Source organism: Petaurus breviceps, unplaced genomic scaffold (assembly GCF_028583685.1).
Source record: "Petaurus breviceps papuanus isolate PSGF00001 unplaced genomic scaffold, PetGlider_PUasm1.0 154, whole genome shotgun sequence".
NCBI classification, from domain to species: domain Eukaryota; kingdom Metazoa; phylum Chordata; class Mammalia; order Diprotodontia; family Petauridae; genus Petaurus; species Petaurus breviceps.
In genome coordinates, this window is record NW_027185715.1 from 8321980 (window position 1) to 8341897 (window position 19918).

General features: G+C 37.2%; 1 protein-coding gene across 5 annotated transcripts in view; it reads left to right on the forward strand.

Moving 5' to 3' along the window:
• USP15 (ubiquitin specific peptidase 15) overlaps positions 1–19918 on the forward strand; it is a 165144-nt gene that overhangs the window by 111232 nt on the left and 33994 nt on the right. Inside the window, exon 9 of one of the 5 annotated variants that reach the window (XM_069080673.1) lies at positions 13567–13596. The exons of 3 other annotated variants lie outside the window; for them this stretch is intronic. In XM_069080673.1, the coding sequence (XP_068936774.1) occupies positions 13567–13581 (15 nt within the window). In that variant the 3' untranslated portion in view covers positions 13582–13596. Of the gene's footprint in view, positions 1–13566; positions 13713–19918 lie in introns of those variants that run through there. One more of the 5 variants, XM_069080665.1, reaches the window with a different exon arrangement.

A 19918-nucleotide genomic window follows, 5' to 3' on the forward strand; every position in this document is an offset into this window, starting at 1 on the left:
CTTAAAATATTCTTAAGATAATTCTTTTTATTAAAACCCAAGAATTAATGAATCATATGTTTCTGCCTCTTACCGAAAAGGTATAATGAATTGCAGGTACAGAATTAGACACATGTTTTCAGACATAGAAAAAAAGAGTGACCTACAAGAAGGGAAGACCAAGGAGAATTGAGGAAATTGCATAGCACTTTAATTGACGTCGTGTTTTTTAACACACAAGCCCATACCTATTTGGGGTATTTTATGGCTCTTCATGGGATCATAGATTAATTACAAAGAAAATCAAAATTCTTCAGATGACTCATTGGGTCATGGAGAGATATATGGTGAGTTTATATAAGCTACAGTGTGTTACCAATGATGATTTGAGTGTGAAAACTAGCATTTAAAAAACTTTAAAATTTGTATGATTGGAAAGCAAGGTGTTTTGTCATGGTGTCCCTTCGAGGTGTTGTCCTAAATTACTTATTCTTTTCTCTACCATACTCTTAGAAAAAGGGGTCTACATTCATCACCTCTACTTCCTTACACTCCACTTCCTTGTAAACCACTCTTAATTTGATATATAACTCTAGTACAAGAGTTTACATTATATATAAGCTCTTTACAAGTTTACATTATATATAAGCTCCTGGAGGGCAGGGGGGTGCCTGACTGTTGTTGTTATATCCCCAGAGCCAAGCGTAGCACCTGTAACATAGTAGGAATTGAATTGATGTCTTTTGATTGATGGATTACTTAAGACCTGTAAAGTACTAAATCTAGTGGTCTTTTTTTTCCCAGTCCTTCCTATTTGACCTCTGCAGTATTTGAGAGTTTTGACCACCTTCTCTTCCTAGATACTCTCTCCTCCTTGGGTTTTTTCAACATTGTATCCTAGATTTTAGCTGTCTGACATTTGCTAGGTCATCATCCATGGCTGGCCCCCTTTTTATGGGTGTAGTTAAGGGCCCTCTTTCCTCTGTTTGTAATTTATGTATCTGTGTGTGTGTATATATATATATATATATATATATATATATATATAATATCTCTTGATGATATCACCAGTTCACATGGTTTCCATTATCTTTCCAATACAAATGGCTCCCAAATCTGTATGTATTATACCTCCTGGACATACCTCCCCAACTCAGCACTCAGAGTTTTGTAGGTTAGATCCCTAAGGGGTGACTAACTCTCCAGTTTCATGGTATTTTGTAGGTCCCTGTTCATAAAATTGTTAATCACAATTCCTTCCAAATATACTTATTCAGCCAGTAAGCACATGTTATTCAAAGCAAAGGCATTTACTAAGGTAACAAAAACTGTAAATCATTCTCCCTATAAGCCTAGGGTTCACTCTTCCACAAATACAGCATTGGTGGGAAGGAGGGACAAAACTTAGAATATGCTGATGGGGAATACATGAGGAACACATGTAGGAAGCACATATGGCCAAGGCAGCTCCCTCCTACATGCTCTAGTTTCCTGAAGACGTTTTTCCACACAGAGTTCTCTCATCGCTCCTGTCTGTGCACTGTATCTCAGCAGGTCTCCCAGAGTCTGCTCTCTGCAGCAGCTCAGTCCTTGACTACAAGAGACTAGTTTTCCCTTGAATCTATAAGTTTGCTCTCTTTGCTGCTTGAGTTCTTGCTTCTTGAAGTGACTCCTTGTCTTGAATGCTGTTGTTCTGTGTCTGTCTTTCTGGAAAATATCTACTCCTTATCTCAAACTGCTCAGCCCACTAAGTTCCTTCCTCTAGAGCAAATCTACCTAGTATGAGCAAGTCATTCCCCATCTCCCATCTCCCCTACTGCCCTTTGATAGAGATACTGGAATCACATCCCACAGACTTGTCCAGTGCCTCAGCTACTTCATGCCACTCTGAACAGATCCAGAGCTTGCAAGCTTAGTTTTTCAAATGCCATCAAGAATTATGGCCAATATTTTCTCAACTAGTAGTTAGCTGCCCTTCTTAATCATCAAGAATAGAGTTTTCAGAGGGAAACTTTTTCATTTTGTAAAGGGATAGCAAGGTGTTAACCTTTTTTAATGTATATTTTTTCCTCACCTCTGTTGTTCATTTGTTTCAGTTGTGTCCAAGGTTTTATGACCCCATTTGGGATTCTCTTGGCAGAAGTCCTGGAGTGATTTGCCATTTTCTTCTCCAGCTCATTTTATAGAGAAAACTGAGGCAAACAGATTTAAATGATTTGGCCAGGGTCACACAGCTAATAAGTGCTTGAAGTCAGATTTGAACCCAGGTCTTCCAGACCAAGCCCAATGTTCTATCCACTGCACTACCTAGCTGTCTTCTGTTATCTCTCTATTATTTTCTATGATTATATGAACAGGATTCTCCTTGTTCCACTGTATCCAGGCCTCATTTCTCTAGTCCTGTATTACCAGCTGTTCAGTAAACATCTTCCTTTGGATGTCCTTGGAAGCATCTCAAACTCAACATGTCTAAAAGAGAGCTCATTATCTTCCCCTATACCCATTCTTCCTAAATTCCATATTTTTCTTGAATGCACTACCATCCTTCCAGGTACCAGATATGCATTCTTAAAAAATACTCACTTCTTCACTCTCCCCCACCCACTATATACAATAATATTTCAAGTCCTATCAATTGTACCTTCACAACATCTCACCTATCACCTTTTCACCAGTCACACACCCACCACCCCAGGTCATGCCTTCCTTATTTTTCACCTAGAATGAAAATGTCAAATAGTGCCTGCTGCTATTCTTCCTGCCCCTTTTCCCCCAACACTCCCAAATTCAGCCAATTCGGATTAAAATGTAATTGGGAAATATTTAACTGAAAGAAATAAAAATGCATTAGAACATAGAAAATCTTAAAATGTGGTCCCTAAATCAATATGCAGGTTTAGTGACCTCAGTTCCTAATTTGACACCTAAAACATTACAGCTGTCTCCTAATTGGTCTTCCTACCTCACATCTTTCCCCTCCAATCTATCCTTACCTCAGCTAATAAATTGATATTTCTAATACATAGGTGTTGAATATGTCATTTCCTTGCTCAAAATAAAAAATCATCCGTAGCTCCATATCAACTCTAGATAAAATATAAAAAATAACTTTTTCATTTAAAGTACTTCACACCCTATCTCCAGTCTGTCTTTCCATGTATATTTCCCAATATTCCCTCTTTGTAATTCTTTATTCCAGCTAAAATGACCAGTTGCTTTTCTGTTTCTTATTTCTCTTCCTTTGCCAATGCTTTGCCTTCTCACCTCAACCTATTGAAATCTCAAACTTTGCTTCAAGATTTAGTTCAAGTGACATCTTTCACAGTAGGCCTTTCTTGGTCCCCGTGGTTGTAAGTACTTTGTTTCCCCTCCACCCCCAACAAATCATTTATATATTTATGTATTGTTTCCAGTAATAGGATATAAGCTCCTTGAGGGTGGGAAATATGTCATTTTTATCTTTTTTTATCCTCAACACTTAGTACATAGTAGACCTTTAAAAAATACTTGACGAATTTAATGTATCCAGAACAAGAGATAACGGATGCCCAAGTGTGCATTTCTATCCACAAGATATTTAAAAACCTAAAGGAATGGGGGCAGCTAGGTGACTCAGTGAATAAAGCACCGCACTGGCCGTGGAGTCATGAGGACCTGAGTTCAAATCCGGCCTCAGACACTTAATACTTACTAGCAGTGTGACCTTAGACAAGTTACATAATCCCAGTTGCCCTGCCTTCCCCCTCCAAAAGGCCAAAAAAAAAAAGAAAAACCTCTGTGTCTTGAGGTAGATTTGCAGAAAAATATACATGAGAATTACACTGAAATAGATGTTGTGTTCTATACCAATAGAAGAATACCCACAAATGAAATCACAGATCCATCAGAGATTCAGTATCACTATGGACTTACTGGTTTCATCCCTGGCCTAAAATAATCACTATTCTAAACATGACTTAGACTGCTAAATGACTACTTAAATCTGTGTCTTGTGTGATGATGTATTATATGATATATATGATGTGTGAGTGGGGAAGTGAATAATTTGTGAGTTATATATATATATTTGAATATTTGATTTTAAAACTTTCAATTCCAGATTCATTCCCTTCCCCCCCCTGCCACCCACCCCCACTGGGGAGACAAGCAGTTCAGTATAGGTTGTACATGTGCGGCTAATGCAAAACAATAACATAGTAGATATATTGTAAAAGACTGACTATATTTCCCTCCCTCCTATCCCACCTCCCACTTGTTCTATTCTCTACTTTGATCCTGTCCCTTTTAAAAGTGGGTGCTTCCAACTTCCCTCCCCCCCAGCCTGCCCTCCCTTCCATCATCCCCCCTCACATCCCCTTCCCCCCCTATTCTCCTGGAGGGTGAGATCCCCTATTTAGTGTGTATTTCCCTCCCTCCTCAAGCCAGATTCAATAGGAATAAGGTTGACCCATTCCCTTTTGCCTTCCTATTCTTCCCCTCCATTGTAACCATTTTCCCTTGCCTCTTCTGTATGAGATAGTTTGCCCCACTCTGTCTCTCCCCATCTCCTCTCTCCTCTTAATTTCACCTTTTAAGTATCATCCCTTCCTGTTAAATTGGTCCCATGCCCTCTATCTATGTATACCTGTAAACGTATATACACACATTCACATATGTATTCATATGCCTGCATACCCTCATATAAAGACATATATATATTTCTAATCCCTTCAACTACTGAGAAAAGTTTCATAAGTTACAATTATTGTTTTTCCATGTAGGAATGTTAATAGTTCAACTTTGGCCAGGCGGCTCAGCAAGCAAGAGCACCGGCCCCAGTGCCGGGACGACCCGGACCAAATCCAGGCCCAGACATCCAGCACCACACCCAGAAACAACAACTGGCCGTGCAGCCCCGAGCAAGCCACTGAACCCCAATTGCTTAAAAAAAAAACATAGTTCAACTTTGATAAGTTCCTTATGATTTCTTTTCCCTGTTTACCTTCTCATGCTTCTCTTGCTTCTTGTATCTGAATGTCAAATTTTCTATTCAACTCTGGTTTTTTCAGCAAGAATGCTTGAAAATCCTGTATTCCACTGAATGACCATATTTTCCCCTGAAACAGGATACTCAGTTTTGCTGGGTAGGTGACTCTTGGTTTTAATCCCAGCTCCCTTGACCTCCGGAATATCACATTCCAGGCCCTTCGATCCCTCAGTGTAGAAGCTGCCAGATCCTGGGTTATCCTGATTGTGTTTCCACAATATTCAAATTGTTTCTTCCTGGCTGCTTGTAATATTCTCTCCTTCATCTGGGAATTCTGGAACCTGGCTATAATATTCCTAGGAGTTTTCTTTTTGGGATCTTTTTCAGGAGGTGATCGGTGGATTCTTTCAACCTCTATTTCGCCCTCTCGTTCTAAAACATTAGGGCAGTTTTCTTTGAGAACTTCCTGGAGGATGCTTTCCAGGCTCTTACTTTGGTCATGGCTCTCAGGCAGTCCAGTAATTTTTAAATTATCTCTCCTGGATCTATTTTCCAGGTCAGTGGTTTTTCCCATGAGATATTTCACATTGCCTTCTATTCTTTCATTTGTTTGGATCTGTTTAACAGCATCTTGATTTCTCATAAAGTCATTAGCTTCCATTTGCTCCAATCTAATTCTGAAGCAATGATTCTCCTCAGTGAGCTTTTGAGATTCTTTTTCCATCTGGCAAATTCGACTTTTTAAGGCATTCTTCTCCTCATTGCCTTTTTGAGCCTCCTTTGCCATTTGAGTCAGTCTGTTTTTTAAGGTATTATTTTCTTCAGTCAGGCTGTTGACTCTCATTTCATAATTTTCTTGCATTGTTCTCATTTCTCTTCCCAATTTTTCCTCCACTTCTCTTATCTGCTTCTTAAGGTCCTCTATGGCCTGTAACCAGCTTGTATTTTCCTTTGAAGCTTTTGGTGCAGGAGTTCTGACTTCACTGATTTCCTCCTGTTCCATGCCTTGCTCCTTCTTATCCCCAAAATAGGAGTGTAATGTTGGAATCTTCTGTCTGCTTTGTTTCCTTTGCCTGCTCATTTTGCCACTCAATGATTTGACTTTTGGGCTTTTTGCCACAGTAGGACTCTGCCACCAGACAGGGGAGTTTTCGTCCCAAACGCTGGGGTTTTCTCAGCTGCCGGAGGTATTAGATGGGTGCCCTCTCTGAGATCTCCACATGCTCTGGCAAGCTGGACACACACTCCAGGACCTCCACCCTAGACTCCAATCCAGATCCAAGCAGGTTAAAGCAAGAGCGATTACCCCTCAGACTGGTGCTTGGTCCCCCTACACTCTGCAGGCCAGGAGCTGAAGCCACCACGTGGTGCTGGCAGGCTGTGCCGGTGTCTCAGCAGTTTCTTGCCCCGGGGGTAAAAGCCACGCACTCCCACTTACTGGGTCCCAAAGTCCAGACTGCACTGGCCTCTCACCTTGTCCTTCGCATCTATGTATTGATAAATCTGGAGACGGCCACAGCTGCTGCTGATCTGGAGTCCCTCTGGCTGGCGGCTGGTCAGGCCCACCCTGGGGCTAAAGCCTCAGCATGGTACTGGGCTCAGCTCCCAGAGCGTTGTGCTGGCCGATTCCTGCCAGCCTGCTGGGCTGTTCTCAGCGGGAGGTTAGCTTCTCTGTGTCATTTTGTGGGTTCTGCAGTTCATAATTTGTGAGTTTTAAGTACAAATCATACCTGATCCCAAATGTGTATTATTACTACTTTCTTACTCATTGGTGTACATATTTGTAATTCAAATCAATTTACTAGCAGTAATTTCTAGAACAACGGAATTACAGTTTTTAACATAGTAGGACCAAAATACTTTCTTTTCATGTTGTTTAGAATAATTTAACATTTATGTAATTCTTAAAGGTTTAAAACGTTTTTTAATATATGCTCTCTCATTTGATCCTCAAAATAATCCTATAAGTAGGGCAAAATTTATTATCCCTATTTTAAGAATGAGAAAATCAAGATTTTTTACCCTGCTACTTATTTCAACATCATTCTCTATTGGTTGTTGAAAGGAAAACAAAAGAAATATGTCAATAAATAATGCAGTGTGAGATCCACATTTCTTTTTGAAGGCAATTGGCAAATGTACTCCATGGATTACAGATAAAAATCATGGTTTTATTTTTTTAAGCCAGACGTGTAATTTCACTGGTGTAGGAAAAGCTCAGGAGAAACCTTCCTCTATCCATGCTGATTAGTAACTACTCTGCAATTTGTACTTTTAGAGAGTTGCACTACTAATTGAGAGGTTAAGAAGCTTACTCAGAGTCCCATAGACAGTATTTATCAGAGATAGGTCTTGAACCCAGGTCAGAACTCAAAGCCGAAACTCCTAACTCCTATCTGGCAGCTCATTTGTCTTAATATGTAATATATGTGTTATATTACTTAATACATGCATATAATATACATTACTTAATATTACATATTAAGACAAATGAGCTACCAGATAAGAAGTTTGTTTTTATATGTATATTTACAATATGTTTATTACATATTAAAACAAATGAACTGTTGGATTATGGCCTTTTTTCCTTCCCACCCAAACACCACCTCCTCATGCCATCCTCAATGCCCACCTGATTGAGAATGAAAGAAAAATATAGTCAACACAAATTCCCACGGTGATTGTCTATATAAATATAAAGTAGCATGTTTCATCATTAGTCTTCTTGAAGTGTGATTGGTCATTTTACTGATCAAAGTTCCTATTTCTTTCAAAGTTGTTGTCTTTACTGTATATAGTTGTATAAATTATTCGTTTGGCTCAGTTCACTTTACTTTGCATCAGATCATACAAGTCTTTCTAGATTTCTTCAAAACCATCTCCTTCATCATTCCTCATAGCACAGTAAGTATTCTGTCACATTTATGTGCCATAACTTGGTCAACCCTTTTGCAGTTGATGAATACTCCTTCAGATTTTTGCCACCTCAAAAAGAGCTAGAAATATTTTTGCGTTTCCTTAGAGTTTGTTTTGCTTAAGACTGATGTCTTTTTTAATCCACCCTCCTCCTCATTCGCCTTTTTCCTCTTATTTATTTCCTGTTGAGTGATATTTATTTCTGTACCCAATTGTGTATGTGTGTTCTTCCCTTCTGTGACCAATTCAGAGGAGAGTGAGGCTTAAGTGTCAGCTTAAGTGTCTCTTCCCCCTTCCTCCTTGCTTGTATAGAAGTATTTTTCTATGACTTTTTCTTGGTTTCCTCATCAAGATTCAGTCTGGTGCATTTTTTTAGGTCTTTTTAGGGAGAGAGGGGATTTGTTGAGCTGCTTCCTGCTGTTCCTCTACCTTGACTCCACGTCCCAGTAGTTTTTTCCACTTCAACCATATTGTTCCTCCAGGTTATTAGTTTCTCTGGTGTTGGTTTTAGTTTTAAACACTAATAATTCTGTGACCTAATCAATGTGTGTATTCCATACAATAATTTAAATTGCAGCCCATTCATGCCTGTTCATCCTGTGTCACTCTTGTCCATATATTCTAGAAGTTCATTACACTGGAGACCCTATGGCCTCTTGTCTTAACATCTAAAGAGTGCCAATAAGCTAGGCATCCAGTGTCCATCAATCATTCCATTTAAACAGCCCCTCTTTTTCACTAATATCTCTCTTGACCACATCCTTCACTCTTGATTATCATTTGTAATTACTTTTTTTATGAGGTATTGCAGCTTACTCCCACCATGAGACTTTTTATCCTCACCTGATAATTCACTTTCAGTTCTTCAGATATTGTAGTGAGTATCCCATGTCTTCTAGTCATCCAGCATCACTAGAATGATTTTAAGTTGTTTCATTGGAACATTGGAGATGATTTAAAAAAACATTTCCTGAAAACCAGTTTTATATTAGTTTTAAAACAGAAAGGGTAACATATTTTGAAGAGAAAAAGAATTTTTCTCTGTACTTGGATACCAGAGGTAGATATGGCATCAGGAAGCCACTATTTTATTATAACCCCAAAGTACACACTGTTTAAAATTCATATTGTAATGAATTATATGATAAATATATTTGTAATGAATGTAGGAAAATGTTTAAAGCAAGTTTTAAGTGTATCCTCAAAGCTTTCTTAGTTATAAGAGAAGAAATATCTCTAAGACAGGAAACCAAACAGCAGATAACTAATATCTCTAAACAGGAAGGATGTATAATTCTTTCAAGCATATGTGGTTTCTTTCCTTTAAGAATTTTCTGTTTTTTCCTTACATATTCCCTTGACTGCTCTTAATTTAAGTGAATATCAGCCATCAGTTTCTGTCTAGTATATTACATAGTAGTAATACCTTGATTAACTTGTTAAGGATGAAAACTGTTACTTCCTTTGATAACTAAAGCTCATGTAGTTCCTCGGTATGATCATCCCAGATATTCAGTTCAGTCCATCAACAGTTGTCAAGCACCTACTGTTTGCAAGGAACTTTGCCAGGCTCTAGGGAGACTTAAGATTTTTTTAAATGACAATAGGATGAAGGAGAAATCCAAATAAAGTGGTCTAAGATTATTTCAAAAGAGAAAAGATTTCAGTCCTCTAAGGAGAATCAAGAAAGGACAACTCCTGATCTAGTCCTGTAAGAAACTTTCTAAAAGGCAGAGATAAGGAAAAATTATATTCCAGGCATGGAGAATCACATGTGAAAATTCATAGAGGCGGGGCGGCCAGGTAGCACAGCAAGTAAGAGCACCGGCCCCAGTGTCGGGATGACCAGGAGGATTGAATCCGGGCTCAGACACTTAGCATCCACCCAGAAACACCTGGCCGTGTAACCTCGAGCAAGTTAGTTAACCCCAATTGCTTAGGGGCGGCCAGGTGGCTCAGGAGTAAGAGCACAGGCCCCAGTGTCAGGATGACCTGGGGGATCGAATCCAGGCTCAGATACTTAGCACCACACCCAGAAATAACTGGCCGTGTAACCTTGAGCAAGGTACTTAACCCCAATTGCTTTAAAAAAAAAAAAAGGAAAAGAAAATTCATAGAGGCTTCAGATAGGATATCAAGATCAGGAAATAGCTACTTGTCTGATACAGAGAGTGTGAATGGAGTAATATGAAATAGGGCCAGAAAGGAAGGTTGAAACCCGGTTGTAGAGGTCCTTGATATGAATATGCATTCTATCATGTCATAGATTTATATGGAAGCAAGACATTATGCCTAGGGAACAGAATGGGATACTGACATGCTGTGGTGTTTGTTTGTTTGTTTTGTGTTGTTTTTGACATTTGCCTTAAAGATGAGAGTTACAAGTAAAACAAGATGTTCCTAGTTAATCCAGTTTTTGCAAAAATTGGTTTTTCAGCTATTAGTTTTTCATTTTAAAAATCAGTAGGTTCCAGGCTGATTCACTTTATTCTATGTGAGCAAGAATAATTTTCTAAGGGGCAGCTAGGTATTGCAGTGAATAGAGCATTAGCCCTGGAGTCAGGAGGGCCTGAGTTCAAATCCGACCTCAGACACTTAACACGTACTAGTCATGTAACCTTGGGCAAATCACTTAACCCCAATTGCCCTGCCTTCCCCCCTCCAAAAACAAATAGTAATTTTCTAAATATACTTCTTCCTTCATGTAATAAATTTCTATAATATCATTTCTCAGTTTGCCTGCAGCAGACATGCAACAAAATGTTCCTGTAATTCTGCATACCTGTGAAAATTCCTGAGAAATGAGTCAAGTTCAGGGAACAAATGATTTGAACAGTCCTATTTGACTTGAACACATAGTACATAAATGGAGTAATATGAAATAAGGCTGGAAGGGAAGGTTAAAACCAAATTGTCAAGGTACTTAATATGAATATTCATTCTAATATAGTATTAATTTATATATAATATATGGTGTCCCAGGATCAATCACTTCTTTGTGCTGATTTTTCTAATTAAGCCATAGTACAGAATTTTTATCCCTAAAATGCCAACATTCAGCCATGTTGAAATATAATATTCATGTATGTAAATACACAAAAATGTATTGTGAATTATTACCAAAACTCCAACTTATAATCAAGTAATTTCTGTTTGTATTTTATACTTTTTCGCTTTTCGTAAGTTTATCACATCTTTTATCTCATTTTCACGGTGGTATTATGAAATAAGATAGATAATGTACTCATTTTATAGAAGAGATTAAGTGATCATGTGATTCTGGCTAAAGAAAATTATGCAAGTTAGTGGAGAACCTGGTTACATCAAGATTAAGTGCTAGGTTTCTATCAAACATTTCCCACCCTCAAGAAGCCTGTTTCTTCCATTGGGGGTGTGGAGATACAAGTAAATGCAGTTCAAAAGTTGAAAAGAGAGAGAGATAGTAGAGACAGAGAGAGAAACTAATATGGAAGTGAAGTTAAGACTTTAACAAAAGTGAAGATATCGTTGGAACTGAGTCTTGAAAGGCAAGAATTCTGAGATGCGGAGGTTGTGTATTCCAGGTATAAAGAATGTTTTGTGCAAATGTATGGAAATGAGAAAAATGGAGTGATTTGTGGAAATGAAGTAGTCTGGTTTGACTGGAGGGCAGGGTTCATGAAGGGGAGCAGCACGATAAGGCTAAGGATACTATAAAAAAGAAATGGCTGTCAGAGTAGGACAGGAGGGAGGCAGTTGTGAGAGATGCAGGACCAACAAGACTCGGTATCTGATTTTGTATGAAGGAAGAGGAAAGAGTCGTGGATGGCTCCAAAGCTTTGGTCCCCAGTGCCTGGGACAGTTGTGCCCTCAGAGGTTTGGTAGGCAGCAAGTTCTTAGAGGACAGCAGCGATTCTATTTGAAGTATGTCAAACTTGAGATCCTCTCACTCTGGAACATTCAGAAGATAAATCAGTAGGTAGGTTCTGATAGGCACTGATAATCTGAAGAGAAATTTGGGCTGAATGTCTAGATTTGGAAGTCATCTGCATGGAGATGGTACTTGAACCCAAAGGGGCAGATGAGATCTCCAGTAGAAGAGCGTATGGAAAAAAGACAAAAGAGTTCTCAAAGCCTGAGGTAATAATGCTCATTATAAGGAGAGAGGAAACACTGAGAGGTGGTCAGACAGGTAGGAGTAGATATTAGTGATTTAAAATTGAAGAACCATTGGGACCCCATACTAACTTAGAGGTAGAAATGAACCATTTTAGTGCTTTAATACAAATATAGGCTCCCATAACAGAATATTTTGGAAAGCCATTCATTCATATGTAGTTGCCTGTATATTACAAAAAAAATAAAATCTTCAAAAACAATTGCTGTGTCAGGATCCATTGTTAGTGTTAGAATTTAATTTGAACCACAACCTACATGAACCTTTCTTACTGGTATTGTTTTATTATTAATTAGTATCACTTGGACTTTTAGACTAATCCCTCAATATTTTCCAACACAAGTGACCCCATCACAGTTTGTGTACTTGTAGAACTTGGGTCTTAATTCAGCCACTTTTATCTAATCATCATTGTTTGGTGTGACCTCTGTAGTAGTCCTCATGTATAATACCTGGCAGTGATCTTCATGGTGACTTTAGGACTCTCCTAGCCCAACCTTACAGATGAGATTTTTAAGATCACACTGAAAAGTTCTACCGGTGTGAACACCTCCTCTGCAGCAACTCCCATTATTAGCAAAGCCATAAGTGATGAACTGTATCCAAGAACAAAATTAGATAAATGTAATGTTGTTTTGGTTTAGGTTTTTTAATCATTAAAAACAACTTAGCTTTTTTTAAAAAATTGGCTATACTGATACACTAAGACATGAGAGGAGCAAAATCTTTTTGCCTGATCAACAATGTCACGTCTTTAAAAGTTTACTGATTATACAGTTCGTTATCTTAAGTACAGAACTTTCAGTACTCTTAACCTGGTAAGTTGTTGTAGAGAATCACAGTAAAAGTAAAATGAAAGAGGATTAGTATCTACTTGGATTTTACTTTTCTTTTGATGGAGGAGGGAAGGTACAAGACAAAATGGTGCTACAAATGGCTTTGCACTCCAGAATTTGAGGAAGACTTTAAATTTAATGCTAAAATTTTATTTAGATTTTCCTTTTCTAAAAAAATTTTTTTTTACTAATTTTGAAGAAAAAAAATCATGGCACACAGTATCTGTAATAATTTTATGGTACTTACCAAGCAAGGACTCAAGTTCATAATTCTTTATTTTAAAATTTTGCTTTACAGTTTTATTTTATTCCCTCCCCTATTTCATTACAAAACTAATACATTGCCTTGGAGTTTACAAAATGCCAACATTTCAGACTCTTGTTACCATGACACATTGGAAAGACAGGTCATGGAAATGTTACTGAGAGGTCAGATCTGAAAATGTTTCTTCATCCCTCCATCCCCTTTAAACCCAGGGAAAAAAAGATTTTGCTTTTAATTATAGAATTTGGGGGTTTTGGTTTATCAAATCAAAAGTTAAGTGATTACCTTTATTTTAGATCAGGTTTTCATTTTTATTATCAAGGGGAAAATTTCTCCCCTTTACCCCAAGGATTGTGAGAGGTATTTCATTTTGATCAGTTTGAGTTACTCAACTCATTCAAAAGCTTTAGGTAATCAAAAATTAAGTTTGTTTTCTTTCCTATTCTAGTTACCGGTTTACTAAAATAGTGAGCATACATGATCACTTGAGAATTGGGCTTCTGGAGCACCTGAACAGAAAGGGAGTGGTTCATATTCAGCATTACAAAAGACAACTTTCTCTTTTTGAAGGGGATTACTTTGACTATTTTCCAGGTACTGGGGAAATTCCAGATTCATTACAAATTATTGGGATGGCTATTAATTACTCATTTCCTGAAATATAATGGTGTTAAAGATTTGAGTTTTGATTATATAGTAGAATTTTATTTGAATCCATGAATAAAAGTGGATATAGACGTTTATGGGAGAATTGTAAATCAGGAATCAGAAAACTGTAAATCTAGTCTTACAAGTCAGAATGTATTTAGTAAAAGAAATGTACAGTATACATAAGAATAAGAAGATATATCTATGTGTGTATAAGGAAGACACGATGTTTTACACTCTTCATATGTAATTATAATAAAGAAAATGTATAGGTCCTTTATATTTAAAATATTCAGATACTATGTCAAGGTAGGAAATTTTATGTGGAAAATGTCATAAAGAGGAATTAACCATTAACCAGTGGCTTACTTGTATATATTTATTCTTTTTTAATACTCTGCCTCTTCTACTTATGTTCAACTACTTAACAGAAGAGCCATTAAGGTTTTTGTTTCCTTAGAAAAAACTCAATTAGGATACTGAAATACATGTTTTTCCCCAGGTTGATGGTCGCAAGGAACATTCATATCATATCCTTAAAATAAAATGTTTCTTTTTCCAATTACTTTTCTCACAACTTCTTATACTTTATAGGTCAGTTGCTTAGAACTTATTTTCCTTCCGCGGAAAAACTATATTAAAATGTTTGTAATTCTCAAGTATCATGACACTTATGTTAGAGATTGCAGAAATAGATACATAAAGGGAGTATTTCTGAATCTGTATCTTGATCTTTAAAATATATAAAACTCTAAAATATTCGTGTGTGTGTGTAGTATGTAGTATATAATGTTTTTTTTGGAATAGGTAAAAGGCCTTCCTATTTCACCCAGGTTGGAGGTACAGCAGTCACTTCTGGGCCCAATTCCACTGCTAATTGGCATGGAACCTTTGACATGCTCAGTTTCTGGCCAGTTTATATCTCCTTAAGCTTCATGGTATACCCCTTCTTCTGCGCCCTATCCACCCCCCATTTCTGCACCCCGACAGACATATTGATGCTAGGCTTAGTGTAGACAGGATTAGCTTTTATCCTACAGAAACTCAAAACTCTTGATCCCCAGTGATCAGGGATTACCGGCATGTGCCATGCCCAACAATGCAAGGCTTTTCATGCTGCTTTTGTACACATTATGTGAATTAAGTAGGCCAAGTGCTACTTTAGCCATTTTACAGATGGTGAAATTGAGACAGAGTGGGTTAAATGACTAGCTTAAATCGGGTGTGATCACACAGTCATTAATGGATCTAGATCTAGAACCTAAGCTTTCTGATTCTATTCTGTCTCTCAGAACTGTTCCTGAAGTCTTTTGTTCAGTCTGTAATATGTTAGGAGAGCAAATTGAAATTTTTTTTTCAGAATTTGTTTTTCTGATTCCTTAAATCTTTTCCAATTCTCTTACCTCAATTATTGTCACTTTTCTCGGATTTTTGCCATATCTCAAAAAATTCTTACTCTGATCCTCAGTCTGAGTTAAATGCCTCTTCTGTCAAACAGTTAGTATTTATTATTAAATATCTGCTGTGTTCCATACACTGTGCCAAGTTCTGAGAATACAAAGCCCAAAACAAAATAGTCCCTGGCAAGGAACCTCTCTTCTGCATTAAATTCAGACGCAATTTTTGTCATCCAATCCCTTAGCACGGTACCTACTTAGTTTTACTGGGTTTCATTGTTACTTTTCATTTATAAGTCTTCATTGTCAGTAGTATCTAACATAGTTGTCTTTGGTTATCATCCATTTCTACCCCTTTATTCTGCATTATATTACTTGGGCTTGCCTTTCCTCCTGCTGCCCTTCTTTCTCTTGCTAAATTTCAGATCCAGTCCTTCAGGCTAAACTCTTTCTGTCAGCTACTACTAATCTGAAAAGTATGTGTTAACTGGAGAGAACTAAAGGAGAAGATCACCTTCTGAGAAGACAGTTCATCCAAGTTCTCATTGGGGCCACAAATTAATTTTTATCTTATAACATTTTGATTTCTGGTCTGTAGCAGGTGTAAGGTAATTTTTCCCCTTACTGGGGCTATTACAGTATCTTTGCTTGGTTCCAACTAAAGGTATATTCTTAGGGGAGCACACCCTAAAGGTATGACTATAAAGGAATGGGACTTTTGTGTTGTTTTTAACCAGATACACCAGAACTTATACATCAGAATTTCTATTCTTTCTGAATCATTTTGTGAAGCTGTACACTTTTTTCAAAAACATTTTTGAAATTGTTGATCACTCACCAAAGTCAGTGTGCATACTTTATGGCTATACCTTTGTCGTTGTTGCTGTCATTATTGTTTTAATCAAAAATGGTAGTATCTAACTTACTAAAATTGGCTCCAAATTGCAATTGGCCATTTGTCCTTAAGATTTGCCACCATTGAGGATATTCAAAAGAATGTTGCAAACTGAACACAGAAAAACATCCCACAGATGCTTTAAGCCACAGCAAAATCACTGAAATAAATATACAATCCCCAAAAAAGATATTTTGAAGGGTCTGGCACTCCTCAGCTCTGTACATCTCCATGCAGATTATTCCCAAATCTAGATCTCTAGGCCAAATCTTTCTTCAGTGCAGTGGTGCTTATCAGTACCTGCCTGCTGCTTATCTTCTCCTGAATGTTACAGAGTGAAGGGATTTCAATCACTGGGATATGAATTTGTTCAATCAAATTTCAATTATATTATTTTATAGCCCTATATCATTTTACTGGTAGCTGTGGAATCTAGCCTAAACCTTCTTTTAGGGCAGCTAAATAAATATACTGTCAATAATAAGGAATGATTACAAAAAATTGTATTAATTCCAAGCTACCACAAAACTCACTGCCTAATCAGTGATACTGTTTATTAGCACAATGCCTTATACTTTTCAAAGGTTTTCACTTACATTGACAATTGATTCTCAGAACTATCTAGTTAATATTACAATTATTCCCATTTTGCATATGTGGTAGCTGTAAGGCTAAGAGTGTCTAAATTAACTTCTTGGGTTCACATAGTTTGAAGTCAGGGAACCAAGACCAGAATGTAGACCACCAAATTCTTAGGTTTCACTGCTCTCTTCATTTCACTAGCTTAAAATTTCTAAAACGATATGAATATTTAGTATAAGTAAGTATACTTTGTGCATAATAATTGAAGATCAAAGATCATCTTTCTTTGTGTAGACATTTAGAAACTGCTTTGAAAAAGAATTCTAGTTCTTCAAGAAAGTAGCTCATATACCTTCTTGTAGCCAGAACTTTGAGGGAGTTGCTTCATACTTCTATTTGGTTATTTATACATGGGCTTTTTTGTTTTGTTTTGTTATTACTTAACTAGGGTAAGGCATAGTATCAAATAAGTAAGTGGAAATTGTCATTATGAATATTTTTGTAACAAAGATGATTGTTTTAAAAAACTGAAGAAAAGTACAAGTACAAATTATTGCATTCTAATTACCCTCAGGGATTGTCTTCATTCTTCTATGGATTTTTTGTATCACATATGCTAAATATATGCAACTTGAAAAGATTGGTTTTATGGTGGTTTTAGATACTGTGGCTTCAGAGTTTTTACCTTTATTACAAATTGTCTCTCACTCTGTACAACAAAGTTGAGATGGAAAGCTTAAATGTTCTAATGAATCTTTACATTGTAATGTACTTTTCTGAAATGATGATGTTTCTAGAGTAAAAGAGGGAAATTTTGATTTAGGCTTATTTTATAAACTTATATGACTTATTTGTTGATGACACAACTGGACTCAGTATGTCCACGTCTATATTCAAGCACTTGTAGGCCAATACATAAGCATAGTAAGGTATGACTCACATTAGTATTTTTTTAAAGATATGTAATTTTTTGAAAAATTATACATCCTTGGTCATTTTTCATTTGTTTTGTTTTAATCCTGACCTGTAATTTCACCAATTTTGGGGAGCAAGGTCTTGATATAGAGACTCCCTCTCTGAATGTACTTGTTCTGCAGTTTGTCCTGGAAAGTTACCTGGACCCTAAGAGGCTAAGTAACTTGGACCAGGATCACACCCAGGATGGATCAGAGACAGAACTTGAACCCAAGTCTGTTGATTCCAGGCAGCCTCTTAAGTCATCAAAACCTGATCTTAAAAATTGGGCTGTTGGTGTTTAAGGACAACTTATGCCTAAAAGATAAATTGTTGGTTATAACTTTTTTTTTTTAAAGCAATTGGGTTTAAGTAACTTGCTCAAGGTTACACGGCCAGTTATTTCTGGGTGTGGTGCTGAGTATCTGAGCCCAGGATTCGATCTCCAGGTCATCCCGACACTGGAGCCGATGCTCTTACTCGCTGAGCCACCTGGCCTCCCCTAAGCAATTGGGGTTAAGTAACTTGCTCAAGGTTACACGGCCAGGTGTTTCTGGGTGGGTGCTAAGTGTCTGAGCCCGGGATTCGATCTCCCGGTCTTCTCAGCACTGGAGCCGGTGCTCTTACTCTCTGTGCTACCTGGCCGCCCCTGGTTATAACTTCTTGATTGAAAACAATCTATTTCCTTTAGAGAGCTAGGAAAATCACTTTGTTAGTAGCAGAACTTTTTTTTTTCATACACAGTTGAGTTTTTAAAAAGTATGTATGCATAACTATGAAAATAACATTAGTTTGTGTTCAGAGCTTAGAAGAAATTGAGGTAGACCTAATGAAAAGTAGGTGGTGGGTCTAATAAAAATCAGTCAGAGCATCTAAAATAAATTTAATAGATCTTGCCTTTTATTTTTGTTTGATATAAATGGTGATTTGTGTTTTATATGAACTCTTGTACTTAATTATCATGTGCATTTCCATAATTTAGTATTATTTCAGGAGCACATACTTCCCTTCTCTTCCGATTCTTTGGAGAGGTAGAGGACTATGGTTTGTCACATTACTTTTATGTACTATCAGACTCACTTGATTAGTTTTGATGAACTGTTTTTCCTCTTTTAATTTTTTGTTACAAAAGATGGCTTATCAAGGAGGGAGAAATCTATTCTGAAAGTAAAGTAACAAAAACAAAAGATATGAATGACAGTTTTAAAAAGCTGTTAGTCCTAGTTTTTACTTGAAAACTTTTTGCCAAGTAGAACATATGGCTTGTGTGCAATTTGATTTAAAAAGACTATGTAAAGGATTTCTAGAATTTCATCTTACTATTATAGACTAAGAGATAATAAGGCAAATCGTTAGTGACAGTCATTGTTATTTAACAAAAATGTTCCTGCCTCATCTTTCCCAAACGATTCACAGAGTCACTACTTAAACCCCTTATTTTCCGTATCTCTTCTAAGTTTCCTTTTTATAGAAGTTTTTAAAAGCTGATCTTTTGGAACTTCTAAAGAGCACCTAAAATTCTTCTGTTGTTTTACAATCGCGTTTTTCTTTAATTGTTCCATAAAACGTAAAACTACCTATAAATTGAAGGAGTAAACATAGTCTGCTGCTAAGAGCACTGAATGTGGAGTCAAAAAAATCTGATTTCAGATCCAAGCTATAACATTTATCTGTTTCCCTATGTCTTAGTAGCCTAGAAATCCCTTCATTTTTCTAAGCCTTCATGAGGTAGTGGATTAGACTGTCTCCAAGTTCCCTCCTAACTCAAAATACTGTGTGTGTCTAGTATTTTGCCGCTTATCATATTAGACTTGGTAGACAGCCTTTCTATTGCCCAAAAATGTATACCCCTACAGCTCGCCTCTAGATGAGCCACTCCCATCCTCGTTAAGTTTGCTCTTAGACAACAGACTTACAGTTTGTACTGAGCTCGTGCTTATGGCCTTTCATGCTTGTAGCCCCTCCTGCAGCATGTCTGCTATGCTGCCACAGGCTTCAAGATCCTACAGTGATTTCCATGCCATGATTGTGAGTGAGGATAGAACATGATCCACCATTAGCTATTGTAGTAATTGAGGCATGAAGCAATGAGAGCCTGCATCAGAGAAGTCAGTGACAAAGGAGAGAAGGGGGTATATTGGAGAAAGGTGAGATCTAAGACCTTTGGCAATACCTTGGATGTGGGGGGTGAGAGACAATGGAGAATCCAGCATGACTCTTAGGCTTTGAGGCTGAGATTTTGGAAGGAAGGTATAGAAAGAAAAATGAATTCTGTTTTGGACATAGTGAGTTTTAAGGTGTATATTAGACTTCCTGTTTGAAAT